The sequence below is a fragment of the Dromaius novaehollandiae genome, chromosome W, assembly GCF_036370855.1.
Source record: "Dromaius novaehollandiae isolate bDroNov1 chromosome W, bDroNov1.hap1, whole genome shotgun sequence".
Classification (NCBI taxonomy): domain Eukaryota; kingdom Metazoa; phylum Chordata; class Aves; order Casuariiformes; family Dromaiidae; genus Dromaius; species Dromaius novaehollandiae.
Window position 1 is genome coordinate 62,356,723 of NC_088130.1, and position 17,374 is coordinate 62,374,096.

The 17,374-nt window shown below is 42.0% G+C and overlaps 1 protein-coding gene across 8 annotated transcripts in view; it reads right to left on the reverse strand.

Moving 5' to 3' along the window:
* The window catches only part of LOC112982201 (CUGBP Elav-like family member 4), a 717,445-nt gene that overhangs the window by 307,717 nt on the left and 392,354 nt on the right, over positions 1 to 17,374 (reverse strand). For all 8 annotated transcript variants that reach the window (XM_026098419.2, XM_026098415.2, XM_026098417.2 and 5 more), the window contains exon 3: positions 5,515 to 5,563. In XM_026098419.2, coding sequence (XP_025954204.1) covers positions 5,515 to 5,563 — 49 coding nt within the window. The remainder of the gene's footprint in view (positions 1 to 5,514; positions 5,564 to 17,374) is intronic.

Genomic DNA, 17,374 nt, shown 5'->3' on the forward strand with positions numbered 1-17,374 from the left:
GGAAATTGGCTTGGGCCTCTCTCCCCATGTGAGAAAGGAGAGCATTAACTGTCTCCTCAGTGTATTGGCCTGTGCCTTCAACCTGCTCTAGCTGCAGAGGTGTGGGGACCATAAAAGAAGAAGGGATGAGAAACTGAAGAAAGGCCTGGGCAGATCATACCTGTATGGATCACCACCTGGACATTTCCACAGCCTGCTCTCCAGCTTCTCATTGGGGAAGTCTCTTAAGAAAGCCTAGCAAAGGTATGATATGGGGAATTGCTAGTAAAATGGCTTCCTCAGAGCCTAAAGCATCAGAGAGGCCAGGTATGGTTGAAAGATGAAAAGGGAGAGTACGAAGGTGCAACGCTGACATGTGCATACTCACAGACCTGGGGACTTCCCATATGTGGGTAAAGCCTAACCTCCAGCAGTGCAGACAAGAAGGTGCTGTGCACTGCCCAGGATGCCATTTCCTGACTTACTCTGAACTCTCTTCATTACACCTTTCCAGTGGGCAATGAGACCCACCCTTTGAAAAGTGCTTCCAAGGAAGAAAATAGGAATACAGGAGGAAGTCATTCCATGTGGCACTGTTATACCGATGTAAAGCCATGTTAAGCTGAACTTGCCTGAGTTTGGCACCTAAATAGGCCTGGATCTGGCTAGTACTTGAATGGGAAACTTCCTGAGATGGTTTGGCTGTCAGCACAAGTTACAGAATTCTGATTAGTTAAATGGAAAATAGTTAAATGCAAAATTAGTTGGGCCTGGAGCTGTGTTTGTCACAGATAAACCCCGCCAGCTGCAGAGGAGAGCTAGAAATACTCTGGGTAAAATAAATAGATCCAGACTTTTTTTCCCAAATGGAAAATAGGCCTTAGAAACAGCAGAAAGGCCATTCTGGCCCCATCATCACTGCTGAGCTCATGGAAGGGAATAAAAAGAAATAAATCATAGTCCATGAGTAAGGCAACACAGTGTTGCTGCTTACTGTAAATGATCGCTTGGCCATTTTGCTCTGAAGCTGGAATAAACCATAATCAAACAGATAATTTTAGAGCCTGCATGTTGAATAACAGATAGAGAAACGATGCAAGTCCGTTGAAATATAACAGTCCAAACCTTCCAGCAGCTGTCATCATGTCTCTCAAGCAGCAGAGAGAAAATAAAAAGACACACTTGTACATGCCATCCCCCAAAAGTACACAAATAAATTTGCTTGCACACACACACGCACACACAGGGGCATTTGTAGATTCATGAAGTCTTGCATGCCAAAAACACTAATGTGATGAATTACAGATTCTCCTGTAAATCGCTCAGCTCCCTCTCCAGAGGACATTGAGGCCTTTCAACTCTAAACTACTTTGGACTTTGGCTACTTACTTTGTTTCATCCCAGAACCTTTGGTATTTCTTCCACGAAATACAGGAGAACCACCTCTCTGAAGCGTTTCTTGGTAGAGACATTAACACTGGGTTGAGGTGGGCACTGTGGGTGTCTTTGCATGCCTTTCCTTACGGACCTTCCCCAGGCCTTTGAGAGGCATGTGGAAGGCAATGGTGCATCCATGCATCACTAACAGAGTGCAACTAAAGTAGCAGGAGACTCCTTTCCTTTTTAAAAATGTTAGTCCCAGTACAAGCTAGCGGGACCTAGAGGCTGTGTTTATCACAGGTTAGCCCTGCCGGCTACAGCAAGAGCTGTCTAGTGAGAGGTAGAGATAGTGTGGCTAAAATAAGAAGTGGCTCCAAACTTTTGCCCCAAACTACAACACAGACTTGAAATCTTTCACTGAGTTTGTTAAAACTTCAAGTCACTGATGTCTCCAGTTTTTAGAACTGAATATGGGACACAGAACCAAGAAAAATCAACAACAAGATGAAAATAATATCAACTTAATTGGGATTTTTGCTTTATATTTAGAATTTAATGTGGAATTACAGCTTACCTCCCTAGAAATATATTGGGCCACCTAATCTATGGCGAAGTCATTTCTATGGGGTAGATCTAAAATTTGGATAACACAAAGGTCAATGAAAGTTTTGAAATTACCCATAATAGAGCTAGAGTTTCACGTTGATTTTTTAAAATAAAATCCTTCTTTTTGTGTTTTTATCATGTTCTATCAATTCTATCACTGATAAAATATCTATAAAATGGCAGAGGATTCTGGCCTTCCTGTGAGGTATTTGGATCTTCATGAAGCATTTGACAGAAAGAATACCCCAATATAGCATTTTGTTGTTTGAGTATACTCACACACACACATATACACAAACAGACAAGAATGCAAGATGCTAAATTTTTCCATTAATTTAGTCTGTTTCCCAAGAGAAATGTACTGAAAATACATTCATTTCTAGTTCCTGTGGGAATACGCAAATGTAAATAATGCCAGTTTTTATTGAAAAGGACTGCACTCTTTGTCTTGCTCCTAGTCCAATATGGGGATTAACAAATGAAATAATAAAAACAGCAAAACTAATAAAGGGCACTCAGAATTTCCACTTTGTTGGGTCAAGTGTAATTTGTTCCAAGCAACATTTTGAATTCTTCTCTAAATCTAGATTGCCTAATTGTGTAAATTCTCTCACACAGAGAATAAACGCTGACACTCCCACTTTTGGTTCAGCTAAGAATCAAGACACAGGAGAGTTTAAAATCTATGAAAGCCCAGACTCCAGTCATGAGAAAAAATGCTGAAAAAATCTTTTTTTTTTTTTTTTTTTTGAGTAAATTCAGGATTCCCATTAGCTTTAGGTTCTGGGAGAAGCCTCTGGGAAAAGTCCAGGATTCATGTTTTCGCAAATGTGCATGTTTGTCCCTGTATAAAACACAATCTTGTTTCCTCAGGAACATCACTGGCCATTTACAGTAAAAGCCTTTTTGCAGATTACTCAGCTGTTCAACAGCACTGTCTTCGCTTTCATACTTTGACCTGGCACAAACATTCCCCATAAGCCAAAAGGAAGGGTGTGGACATCATGCAGGTTGAAGACTTATGCTGTTACAGAAGAGCTGCTTAATCTCCCAAGCCCCCCCTTTTCCCTCACATCCCATCCTGATACATGGACTGTGTATAATAAGCTACAACTTAAGTTTCTTTGTTGTTGAAGTTGACCTTTATCTTGCAGCCCTAATGAAGTCTTTTGATGTGCTCCTAAGATACACTGCCTCCTTTTTAGCATTCTGCTTGCCGTGCCTGCTCTAACCGGTGGGCTCGCGAAGCACACAAGTTTTCATACAATGCCTCCCTTGGGTGCCAATTGTTCTTTCCTCCCATAGTTGCCCTTGAGTCATGCCGCCCTGAAACATCTCCAGCCCATAAGCAGCTTGTCAGTGGGGAATTAGGACAACGTGTCTTTCACGCCAATGATGAACACACCAGCTTGGCCCCCGTGTTATGATCACCACTGACAGCAGCAATACAGAAGTGGAGCGGGTGACAAAAGAAGAGGCTTGTGTGTGTTGGGGGGATAATTAGCTAAAATGCAATGGGGAGGGAACCACTGGTGTGATGGGCAACACGGAATGAAACAGCCACCAGAGCCCTTTGCAGTTCAAGCTACCCCTCCTGAAAGCAGCTGCTCTCAGCAAAGGAGCTTGAAAACCCTTCCCAGAAAGCCAGGCATGTGTTCTCTATTAGTGATTTGCATTAAAAAAAGAGTGATTGGGAGCTACATAGCCTGTAGGCACACTAAGCAAATTGGCCAGACTAATTATTATTTTTTGGTATGTCTAATTAAATAGACAAAAGGCCCTCCCTTCACTCTTGCTGCCGGCATGAGCTCCACTGGAATGTGCGTAATGTCCCCTCCTTTGCCTAGGCAGCTGAGCCTTTCCCTTTTCCCCAAGGAGATCATCCACTGACAACTGCCCATGGCTTACCCGCTCCTACTCATATACAGGGCCAGATCTTCAGACAGGAAGGGAAAGTGGGTAAATTGACCTGGTTCTGTTTAAAACCACTGGATGATGCTGTGTGATGCGACATGCCTTTGTTGCAGGTTAGAAATGTGCCGTGGCCCTTGGTAGCAGAACTTGCCATTGTAGGGCCTGTCAAATACTTTTTGCACACTGCTGGCCAAGCTCCCCTGAATTTAGTTACAGGGACTCCAAAAGCACAATATTTATCCCTGAGTTTTCTGGCATTTCTCCAGCATTCAGTTCTTCCTCTAATCTGCAATTACACTGCACCACAGCCCTTCCTTATAAAACCTCTGTCAACCTGCTGGTTTCACCACTCTGTAACACCAACTCGTTAACTACAAGCTATGTACAAAGTCTTCAAATGACTTGAGTCACTGGAGAGTTTCAGCCTCACACTGATGCAGTCAAAGCCTCTGAAATCCAAATCTTTCAACTGAAAAAGAACACCATTTCAGTGCCTTTTGTCTAAGAGGCATTTTAACTCCTTTTAAGTAGTTGGTGCTGGGGATTTCCACTAATGCCAACACAAAGATACTAGTCACATAAATGAGGAAGAGTCTATGTCCATAGTGAAAATTAAAGTTTTCACATGTCTAAGAACAAAATGATGACTAAATGACAAAATCTACTCCTACACTTATATGATATATAAGCACTAGTGTTCTTACTGAGTATATGGGCAAAAGCCTCTCTCTTTTGTTTCAATCAAAGAGAAGGCTGGAGAGAAAGTACCATGCCATTATATACATATGTGCATATATACTTTACACACATGTGTGTGTATACACACACACTTGCACAGAAGTATCAGAAAACAAACAGAAAGGTAACTTGTCCCGCATAACTGACCATCTCACACTTTCTCAGCGAGCTCCGTGCTTGATCTGACAAACAGGCTCCTATATGGGAAGTATGGCAAAGTATCACCAAATTGGTTCTGGTAGAAAACCTTTTACAGAAAACATCTTATTGCTGTCAATCTGTTGAATGGTCACTGAGCAAAGCCTTCCAAATCCACCACATGGGATGGAAAAGCACAAGACCAGCTCCTAATTTCAGCTACACCTGTGCAAATCCTGAATAACCCCCTTGGACTGAGAGAAGTCTTCAGCTTCCACAATAGGTTTATCTAGATAAGCCAGTGCAGAAAAACCTGCTATCTCAAAATATGCTTCTTCCAAAAGCAGAGTTGCTTCAGTTCAAGCAGAAAGAACACAGTCAGAAAAACGATAAAATACTTGCTTTATCCTAACTAAATTAAACACTGCTACAGCTCAGCCTAACACAGGTCTGAAAAACCTATGCTGCTGTCACTGCTGTTAAACTTTGTTAAGTCAGCGCCTGATGCTTCACTTCTTAACGAGGCAGTTATTTGTTTCCCAGGCAATTGCTGGCACCTGCCTGCCTTTTAAAATCAAATAATAATTGAATATGAGGAAAGCGAGACGAAGTAAAGGAGATTTAATAAAGAGAATCTTTGCTGCAGAGGGAATTTCTTTGGCAGTGATTACGTTACTAATTGATCAGCACATTGCCTGAGAGAAGCCAGAGACAACAATTATACTTAGCACTGTGGCTGAAAGCAATGTAGTCAACTACCTCCTCGGCTTTCGCTATCCGCTGGTTTCACCTGGATTGGTCTGTTCATCTGTAAGAAAAAGAAAAGAGAGACACACAATTAACAGTGGCATCAAACATTCATATTCAGATGTTGGCTTTTTTCCTTTTTTTTTTTATACAGTGAATCTAAGTTAGCAATAGGGTTTACTCCACAGGGAAAAAAAATCAATCAGCAATTAGTAAGCAATGAAGTGATCACATAACACAGGGTGCTAGAGCAACTTCTTGGTCTGAGGTAAATCACTGTCACCCCATTTACTTGACAGAGGCTCTGTTGAATCGCACTGGGCGAGGGATCTGACTCATTTCACACAGGTCATGAAATTTTAAACATAACTTTTTAAATTTCTAATAGTTTCCTCTGGAAACGCTACTGTGTCAGAACAGAAATGCTTTGTCAGAACATTAGGTTCAGTGAAACTTTAATCGAAAAGGTTTCTTGAGATTGGCATGGTGAAAATAAGATGGAAAAGTGAGTTCCAGCTCAACTGTTGGCTTGCTAGGACAGGCAGCTGCAATGTAGTAGACTCAGATTCATATCTGGGGAATGGGACTAGGACCTTGTTTGTTCACATACCACAGGAGTTCTGGCTAATGGAGTTTTGGGGGGAGGAGGGGGATCAAAATCTCTCCCTCTGTTGCTTTTTCAAGTCTCTTTTTTTCCACATCAGAACATAAGCAAGTGTCAAAAGCTTGCCATTGGGTCGTGAAGAGGACTTCCATCCTCCAACTGGTTCTTGTCCCTCTGCCTCTATAACAAAAGCATTGGGGACCACCACTGTCTCCAGAGCTGCTCTCTCCCAGGAGAGGGGGCAGCAGATGTCCATCAGATCATCTTGACCGGTAATGCCTAACACAATGCAGGTGATCGCAATCATCAGCATCATCTTTTCTCTCCATCACTTTAAACCACCCTTGCTTTGATACAGAGCCACCTGTTTGCCACTCTAAAGCTTTGTGACAGCCTGAGGAAAAGGGTGCTGTGCCATCGTACAGTGGTCTCAAATGCTGTTCTGTAGTTTCCTGTAACTCTGTAGGCAGACCTCAAACACCGCTACTGGTAAAGCACAGGTAAAAAACACCACTCTAAGCAGACAATATTCAGTGTGATTTTCCTAGCATTTACATGGCGTTCGCATTCCAGTGTAATCAGGTTACAGCTAAGAAAGGGATATGTCTGGAAGCCTGGATCTCAGCTTCTCCCAAGTTTAGAAAGCTTCAGATATGAGATTTCTGTTTAGCATGTTGTAGAGGGCAACTGAAAAGACTGGGTTCAGCACAGTCCTCATAAAGGTGCGTTAGTGTTAGACCATCTAGCTTTTTAATGAAAGACTTACAAGCTTTTTAGTTGGTATGCCCTGCCTCTAGTTAGTACTGTCTATTCAGTACTCAAAATATTTTACTACTAGTTTTTTAGCATCTCCATGCTTCTTCTCTAGTCTTTCTGTTACTTTGGAAAGCAATAGAGGTGATTTTGTCCCTTCTTTATTTGTGGCTAATCACAGTTAGGCAGCAAGGCTGTTTTTTTTTTTTTTTTTTTTCTTATTTTCTTTTTTGGAAACTATTTCATAATCATCTAGATTTATTCTAATTGCTCTGCGCACATGTTTAGTAATAAAAAGTTATCAAACTGCCTGACAAGTAGGTTAAGATGATGGAGGGTCTATCAGATCCTGCTGCACTGTTGTCTGGAGAGGAAAATGTACTTAGCCATAAGCTGATTACAGTGAGATTCACACTCAGACAGAAAGAGAAGCATCAAGGGAGAGATCTATCTTGGAGGTCAACGGCTCCAGACACTAGTGACCAGTTTCTGCTCTCCTGCACACCTGTATCATCCAACGAACTAAGACAGTTGAACTGCTAAAGCTTACAAGAGAATCTGTCACTGGTGGATGTTATGCCATGTATCAGCCCCTGTTTATGCTATTGTAAAGATCTATGGCTCACACACAAGTATCACAAATATTAGCACAGCCTGCGGCAATGTATTTGGCAGGATGGACATCTAGCCATAGGTCTCCGGTAACTATGTGTGAGCAGCTAGTTGTTGTATTTAAAGAGCTGTTTCACATGGGGAGGAGGTGATTTATGTCATGTAATTCCAACTGCCTAAAAAGTGTAATTTTAAGGCACTCCTAAGATTGGTGTCTGAGATGAATGGGATGAGGGACTCTCTACACTGCCTTCTCCTTTCCACTAATCATAAAGTTAGTCTATGCGGTAAGGTTAGAATTAGTTAGGTAAAACAAACCCCACCTTAGTTCCCATGCCCAGAATATTGGGGTCAAATGCACTCACTCATTTACTGTGCTCTAATTTCCCCCTGGTGTTCAACCACTACTCTTTGGTTTGAGTTTACAGCAGGCTGCTGTTGAAACCATCTCTGTACCACGGTCTGACTCAAGAGCTGTTAACTTTTGACAGCTGCACTCAGTCTTTACATTATGAGTTCCTAATGTGGGCACTATGACTAGTGTAACACCAATGGTCAGAGGAGGATGAAAGGTCCCTGCTGCTCACTACAGAACAGCTAGAACCTATGTCCCAAACAGTTAATAAACAGAAACAGTCCCAGGAGCTAGGAATTTACAGGAGGTGTGCTGCATACAGCCCTGAAAGGCAATGTCTGGAGTCCAGAATGGACACAGCCTTGCAATGCAAGCCACTCAGTAAATTTACCAGTTTAGAGCTGATCTGAAGCCTGCTAAAGGCAGGGTGAAAATCCCTACTAAACTTGAGTAAACCTTGTATCCAGCCCCTGAAAAAGCTCGAAAGAACTCTTCCCACTTGTGAAGAGCTAGATCTGATCAGTTTGCAAAAAGGCAGAGGAAAGCATAAGGCCCTTTAGCAAAATGAAAGGAGACTAATACATGGGTCATCGTTTTTTGAGATTGGGGCATGAGGGAGGAAAAGAAGAGAAACTGTAAGAAAAGGAAAGAATAGAACATAGGAAGAAAAAACCTAGGGAAATTAATAAGTAAAAGGCTAGTGTAATTTAATGTACACTATGATTTATACACTTGACAATTTCTTTATAGACCAAAGAGAAAGTGCTGCATGCACGGAGCCCATAATACAAATTGAGATCATCTTGACATGAAAGACACCAATTATAGGGAGAAACATTGAGAGGGAAATAATTAAGTTTCCTCTCTCCGTCTATGGAACTTTTTTTTTCTTTTGCTTACAGAGAGACTCTGGGAGCAGGGAGCCAGCACAGGGAGCAGGAAAGGGCAGAGTGGGGAGATAAAATGGCAGAAAGATGCATCTTCCCCAGTCTGGGGAAATACCTGCTTAGGGTGAAGGGAATTCATAAGGCTGCACAACTCCAAGCTCCCTGCTTATTCTTCAGCTGGGGATTGTCAGGGTTCTACTGCAGGGAAACAGGGAGTTCATACTGCGAACTGCAGTCCTCAGACTAGCATCTGGAGCAACAGTGTTTTGGATATCTTTAATATGGTACTGTGTACCACTACAGCTGTGACTTGGCCCCATTGCATGAGGGAGAGTTACAAGTCTTTTTTCCACAAATGCCATGAGCTGCTAGGTTGATGGAGGAGCTAAAACTTCACATGTGCAGCGCTTCTCATTTTTTTGATCCTTTACACCTTCATCTCTGCTGAAAGCCACCTTTACTATCACTTTTGCACACTTTGGACAAGATCCTACTTGTTACCCTTCATACATTTCATTTTGGCTTTTCCCTTTTTTGCCTAAAACCAACCCATTCAAATAATGCCAAATGCCATCTTCCCATGTCAGTTTGCCACTTGCCTCACCTACCCCAGCCCAATCCTCCCTGCAACTAGAAATGCGACATCATTTTTCATGTCCAATTACAGCCACTGTGGTGCCACTGTTAAAAGACAGCGCAGGTACTCCTGTCAGAAAGGGTTTGAGTTACAAGAAGCGATGAATTACAGCAAGCCCTTTTTCAATTCTCTGCAGAAATGAAATGTCAGAGCTTGCTGCTGTATTTTTCTCAGCACCATCAGCTACAGGCCACTTCAGGAATTAGACAAGGGACAGACGCTTTTCTGCATCATGATTTTTTTTTTTCCTCCTAAGGTTGCTGTTTTCTCCCCCATCAACCTTTTTCTGCTCCCTCTGGCTTTGAAATTAATTTAGAGTAGGTAGAAGGATCACCTGGGAAAGAAAGGTAGAAAACAGAGACAGCTGACTTCTCACTGTCTCCATCTTTCTTCCTCTCACTGTTCCTATTATCCTTTCCTTTCTTGTCTCACTCACTCTTTCATTAGTCATTGGTATAGCTGGATCTTCTAGCCAGGATCAAGGCTCTACCAGGCTTGAGAATGGACAAAGGCAGAGTTAAAAAAAAAAGAAAAGAAAAGAAAAAAGAAAAGCTGGAGACTTGGCCTGAATAGCTTCAAATGAGATCTGAGATAGGAAGGAAAAGTGAAAAGGGGAAGGGGCTACTGAAGATCACTGCAGCAGCACTGATGTAAAGAATGTAATGTAAAGAAGATGACGTCCAAGGCAGAAGAGATTTCATCAGCTTCACCCAGAGCTGTGTTGGAGCTAATCTGCTGGTTATGCTTAAGGAAGAAGTCACTCCATTGACAAAAAGAGATTCTAGAGCTTGTATGATGTATGAGACTATGGAGGATGACCACAATGATCATCCATCTATCTAATAAAAATAAGAGAGCCTTTCCACCCCTCCTTATAGGGCTTAAGAACTTTCATCATCCCTGAGAGGAGATCAGGGTGTTTTGATTAAGGCTTTGAATCAGAAGCTGCGAGCAAGAAATTCTTCACTGTCTGTGTTTCCTGATGTTTCTAAAGAGCCACTCTGGTACCGTGGAGAATGCAGAGGTGTACACCTCCAACAAGGTCTATTTCCGGCTATATGTTGGCTTTCTGGATGACTCTGGACATACTGCATCTGTTTCTTTCTTAGCTTTATCTTCTAAAAAATGAAGATTACTGCATCTACACTACTATACTACAGTCAGTAGATGGTGGGTTGCCTCATGGAAGAAAACCTTATCCCAGGACAGCTTACTCCTAAAAATACCATGTAGTTCTTAGTGACCTCATGGCATAGATTAGATGTTAATCAGAGCCAAAGACAGTTAAACAACTGCCCTGAAATTTCCAGAAAATACAGTTATTCCTCATTTCTTCAGTTGGAAGGTTTGTCTGTACAGTTCAAAAAAACAACAAAAAAATGAACCTACAAAGAGAAATTTCATTTTACCACTCCTGCCAACCATTTGTGGGCCTGCCTTATACACCGTAGTAATCCCACTGAAATCAAGACAGCTACTTATGTGAGTAAAGGTATTGGCATGAATGTGTGCTTGTAGGAGTGGGTCTTAAATTTTAAAGCATTGAGCAAAATCTAGTTTGATTGAAGGCCCTAAGGAAATGCAAAGTATATTAGTGTCAAAGTGGGAAAGGCCAAGAAAATCACCTACAATTGAATTGTGTGTGTGTAATTGCAAAGTTCAAGTAAATCACTCTGTACCTGATTCTGAGTGACATAATTGAATTACAGTGATCTAAACTAGATAGCCATGAGAGTGAATCCAAAGCAGTCTCCTCTCTGAAGAAAGAAAGAAACTCAGGGCCCAGATCCTCAGCTCAGGGAAATTTCAATGAAAGTTACAGAATCATGAAAGCTGCTTCAACATACCTTAGCTACACAGCTAGTCTTCTCTATTGGCATGTTAAAGCTATAATGCATAGAGTAAAAACCTGCCACAATAGGAACAGAGGTAAGTGATGTGGTTGCATGAATTGCCGTGTGATTGCACAGACATACTTGCACGTTGGCAGTGCAAATCAATACAAAGCATGTTGGATTAATGAAAGAGCAGGCAGAGAAAATGTTTTAGAAAGTTTTGGGGGAAAGAAAAAAAAAACCACAAACACATTGGCTTGCCTTGGGGGTAATGAACTGCATCTGAAATGACTCTATCCCAAACCTTATCTGGCTTGCACGGACTCTTAATTCCTCCCTATCACCCTCTTCCCTGACGAGATGTGTGGCATAGACATGTACTCAAATAGATGAGAAGACCTGAAATGGGAAGGTATGAGATATGGAAAAAATATCTTGAAGGGTCTGACCTTTACAAATCAGTCAATGCTCTGGTGCCTACCCCTGAGAATGATTGCTATCGGCCATCCCTGCACTCTGAGAGTATTTTCTATATATCATATAAAACACATTATAATCCATCCATCTAACTATCGATTCATCTTTCCACTTGTCTCGTGTATATAGATGAACCTAGAGGGGCCTTAAGTTCAGTTCAGGTTCATGCAGAGAAGCCTATGGCTTGGAATCCAAAACTTCCTCCCTGCAAAACAGTTTGGGCTTGAGTTTGAAGAAACTGCTGATCTTGTTAATAACAAAATAAAGTCTTTGCAATACCACAAATCCTTTGGTTTGTTCTTGGGGTTGTTGAACATGTGGGACTCAACCTCACAGTGCCTCTGGTTTCTAAATGAAGTAGGGAAGGGTAAAAGGGCTGACAGATCTCAGCACTTTGTGGGAGAGCACAGAGCTCGGCAGGTTTGAGGACAACAAGAGGAAAAAAACTGGATGCTTGGAACAATAAGGCCTTATTTTCTAGAGCAAGAGAAAAATACTCAAAAAACAATCAGTGTTTTATAACTTATAAGTACTGTTTCATATGCAAATCTACTTGCAAGAGAGCCAAGCAGGAGATCTGCCTAGAGCTCTAGGTAGTTGCATGTTATAAATGATCGTGGCTAGGTCTACATTCACCTGCTAGGATGTGTTACCACACACACAGAGTAAGCCCTAGGGTACTGATTCCCTGCTCATCCAGATGGGCATGTATTTGCACTCATGGCTCTTGCTTGGCTGGTGGACTTGGTCTTCGTTTCCTTGGAAAGAAGGGGGCCTGGTGGAAGCTGACTTACGGAGTCGGCACACAGCTAAGTGTACACTGACACACAGGAACCTGGAGGCGCTTTTAGCTTTGGAAATGTGTATGTAGTTCCTAACCCCCTTGTACACGTGAGAAGTCCCCGGGCATTCACTGAGTATACTTGGGCATGCAAAGAGTCGCAGGCTTGGTCTTTGGTGATGCTAAGCTATATATAAAAAACTATTTATCTGAGGATCCTGACAGCAAGGACGTACAAGTGTGGAAGGGACATTCTGTTCACTGAATCTAGTTCTTTGCTTCTACCACAAGTAATCACAGTATGAAGTTCCACTCATAAATGCATCACGTTCTTATATAAAACTAGATAGGTCTTCTGATATCCTTTCTTCCCTACCTCCCTCATACAACTAGGAGTACGTTTCTCTACAATCTCTTCTGTTATTTACCTGGTTGAGTTTATACCAAAATAATTTACATCAAATGTTAAATGTGCCCAAATCACCTTTTATCTAAAATGGTTCTTCTCTATCCCTGACATTTTCTATTGGCCAATTTTGCATGCATTCAGTAGAGAGCAATCATACTCTCTCTTAGCTTAGATCTTGTGATCTCAAGCAAGCTGTACTCCTTCAGGGCAGATCACCAGTGCAATCTATACATGTGAAAGTAGCCCCTATAGATACCAAGATAACCTTAAAATGGCCAGCATGGCTAACGAATAACAGTATCAAGGTGGCAACGTAGAACTCACATGAGTGACGTGAATATGTACCAAGGGTCCTAGACACTTTGCACACAGAGCTTTGCAACATGCAGGCAGGCAGTGGTGGTTGTACAGTTATCTGTGCCTGAGCCAGTTAGTGTAAAGCTTGCTTAGCACAGACATTTTATTTGGGTTATCTCTTAGCTACTTCCCGTGTTGATCTGCTCTGAGTTCCCCCAGCTGTGCACCAGCACTGCCTGCAGCTGGTACTCATCCAGGCTGCTCTCCTGAGTCTGATCACTAGCTGCCTTAGCGAGGAAGTGCAGAGAAGGGGAGAGGATAGGGTGTTATCTGCATATGGGGCATGTCATGATTTTGTGTATGTTGGGTCCACTCCACAGAGGCCAGAGACCTCTTCAGTGCGGATGTGAGTGGGACAGGCAAGCAGGCCAGGGAGACAGATGTGCTGCTCAAGGCATTATAGACGTAACCTCTGCCCCCTCATTTAGAGATGAACAGATGTTCCAGTCATTTCCTTATCCTGAGCCAATAACCTCTGGCTGTTGGCACTTCCCTGCTGTGCTCTTCATTTTCTAAGCTTTATCTCTTCTTCTGAAGCAAGACCCAAATGCTGCCTTTGCCACTGATGGTCGCGTGGCTTGACTCTGCAGACTTTAGGCAAGGCCAAGCTCCCATTGACTTTGGTGCTTCGAGTTCAAAAGGAGATTGGCCATCATCCATCCAAGAAGATTATACCTTCTGTCCTTGTGGCTTTGTATGCCTGGCCACAAAGATAAGAACCACAGCCAGACTTTTTGCCCATGGAGAAATGCTTTCCATGGCTGTGCCTTTCAACAAACAACTGAGTAAGCACTGTAAATTAACTAGCTGCTTTCACCCACTTCTAGAATCATGGTATTAAAGCTCTCTCACTGGTACAGATGTGCAAGTAGCCTCAAGGCATGAACTCAACCACAGTATCCCCAGGAACTGAAGGAGGGCATCATAGCATTAAAGTTGCAAGCAGTGATTTCCTCGGTACCAGACTAGTTCTGCTCCGAGCCAGAAACTGATTTTGTCCCAGCACTGGTCCTGCTTTCAAGAGGAACATGTTCTCATTCTCTTCTTCCTACCCTACTTTCCCTTCTCCTAAGGGTAAAGTTAATCTGTGGAGTATGTTTGCTGCAGGATAGAAGCTAGCAGTCAGACCTCAGTCCTGCACCCCAGCAATGCTGGACTTAAACTTATTCCACATGGGAAGCTATGGCATTTCTAAAGTATAGGGGCTTCCCTCACAAGGGATGACCCTATCATGGAACAGGTGGCATAGCTGTACCCTCCCTTCAATTACATCAGTGTGCAGGTATGGTCTACTTACTTTGAGATAACATGAAATAAGCCTTGTTCAAGCAGGCAAAAAACCCCCAACAACAACAAAAAACGCACAAAACTCTCCCCCCTCCCCCCCAGCAACTATGCCACCTTCTCCACTGGTTTGTCTAAACTGATTTGAAATCACACCTCAAATTAGATGTGTGAAAACCCTGCCTAGAGATAACCCCCTTAGCGATGCACTGGATGAGGGCTGCAGTTCCTAAAGGAGCTGGCAAAAATAAGAAAAACAAACAAACAAACAAACCTATAAATGAACAAGGAAAGACTCAGGGAAAGAATAAGATTATCTTAATCTTGACAGTGCCCTTTTAAAGAAAATCTTCTGTGGACAGGCTTATATAGAGCATTAGCTTTTGCTTCAGTCCTTTTTCACAGCTTGCAAATGCATACTGGAGGGGGGTTTAAGTTACCCCTCTGTTCCTAATAATGAAGGAGTGAGCACAAACAGGATCCCTGAAAATATTAGCAAAGCCTACAAAAAAGAAGAGAAAACAAAAATCCTTAGCTTCACAAACACTTCCTCAACTGCAAAAAGCATGGGAAGTTTAAAAAACAAAACCTTCACCCTTGGCAGATTCCAGGAGAAAACAAACCTTAGGCCAGATCCTGCCCCAAGGAATGTGGGGCCTCATCTTCAGCAGGAGTAACTTGGCATAGCCCCCCCCAAAGTCGACGTAGTCCCCTGTGCTGGTTTCAGCCTGTTAAGAATCAGGCCCTCCGACTTGAAAGGAGCTACCCCTCACCCCCATCGATGTATAACTGGTATCATCTGGTCCTATGTTTTGACAATTATCTATAGCATAATTACTAGACTGATGAGTATCGCTGATTAATTATGCCATCCTTCAAAGTTGATCTGGGTACTTACAATAAACAAACACCCCGGTTGGGTAACAAAGGTGGTTTTCTGTGTCTGTTCCAGCCGGCAAAGGCTGGCAATCTCATTCCACCATGCAGAGATATGGTCTGAGACTCCCCGGGATTCGCTTCTGATCTGTCATTCACGTGGGGCTGATTCTTGTCTGTTCTCTGACTGCATCCTGGTTTCCCCCTCCCGAATGATAAATATTTCCTCTCTGCTGAGGGCTGTCCAACAAGAGCTATGCCTGATACTAATGCATTGCTGATGCTTTCCTCCTCTGTCTAATTATGCCCAAACATTGCCTTTCTTTCTCTTTCTCCCTGAACAACCACTCCTTTTTTTTTTTTTTTTTTTTTTTTTTTTTTTTTGCATCAACATGTACCAAAGCATTAAACAAGACATTCCATTAATTTCTTCATCATCATAACTTAAGCCTGGGACATACCCTTTAAATATTCATTCAGCTATGAAAACTGGGCATTAAAATTTTAATAATGTCAAGCTCATTTGAACTGAGCTCCTAGGGGACTATTACGATACAATTAGAATAAATATGATGATTGATTTGGTGTAAAGGTTCACCTGTCCACATCTGTTAGTGGCCAGAATCAGCAAGCCACCTCTGGCATCACAGCCAATAGCTCAAAGTTATTTACTCCCTTCTCCCTCGCCCCCGCTGGCATTTCACTCAGTTGCTACCTCAAACCCCTAACTTGCTTGCATAGCATGTTCAGCTTGGATAATGCTGGAAGAGACAAACCAGAGAGGCTTCATCAAGAAGAGACAACTCATTCGACATCATTTTCCTCCCTCCTCCTCCTTCTTGTGCTGTGGCATTTGATTAAAGACAGAGCGTTGATCAGAGCCACTGGAAGTTCAGCCATAAACTTTCAGGCAGTATTAGCCATTAACCTTTTTACAGTATGTGTCTGAACTCCCAGGGTCTGGTTCTTCTTCGTGGATCAGGAGCATGTCTAAACAAAGTTGACATGTTTGAACCATCACAGAGAAGAACAAGGCTTGCTGCTTTCTAGCAGCATCATTCCAAAGTCACAGAAGAGAGATATTTTCAAGATGTGACATCGGGAGTAAAAAAACACAGAGAAGGAAACTGAGCAAGAAATCATGCTACTTAAGGAACCTTCTGTTTCAAACCCAGAATGTTCTCAAATATACAGACAGATAATTAAAAAATACTGGTCCGCTGGGTGCTGAGCATATTTGAAAACTGTACGTTCACTTCCCCCACTGTGAGTTAGATGCTGCTACATGGTGTAAAAAGGAAATTAAAGAAATCAGAGCCATGCCCACTGAGAATAATCATGCAGCTTTCTAGATCATCTCATTTAAATAAACTATCCCTCCATTCTCTGAATTAGAGTATAACACAAACCTCTCTCTATTTAAAGGTAACCCTGACATAATCTGCTTAAAAGCATTGCCACTGTTTCTAACTTTTGAGACTTTATCATCAGTCCTCTTGCATACAGTGTTTGTCTTAAATCCTCAGCTTCTGGACACAAGTGATTTTTAAACAAGAGTTCTAATTCCAGAAGAAAAGAAAGTTCTTCAGGCTCAAAACACAGCTCAAGGAAAATGAATACATAGAAACAAAATCTCTCTCTTATTTTTATTATCATATCATACATGATTGCTCAAGACAATTTCTGATTGATGCAGCTTTCCAATAGGCAGTGCTGATTATTAGAAGCATTATTTACTTCTCACTGTTTTAGGCTGTTTCTTTCCTCTCTGTGCTTTCCTTATAATAGATACTGATCCTAAACCTCTCACTTTCTTTTTCGATTTCAAATCAATTCCAGTTCCTGTTTCTCCCCATCCTCTGTAATTCTGCAGTATTTTTTCTAAGTCAGTAAAAATATTTAAAGCTTCCCAAGAAACTTTTTCTGCTGAAAGCTAAACTAAACTGAAAAAAAATTTTTTTGATTAAACTTGATAAAACACAGATGCTCCTACATAAGTCTTTAG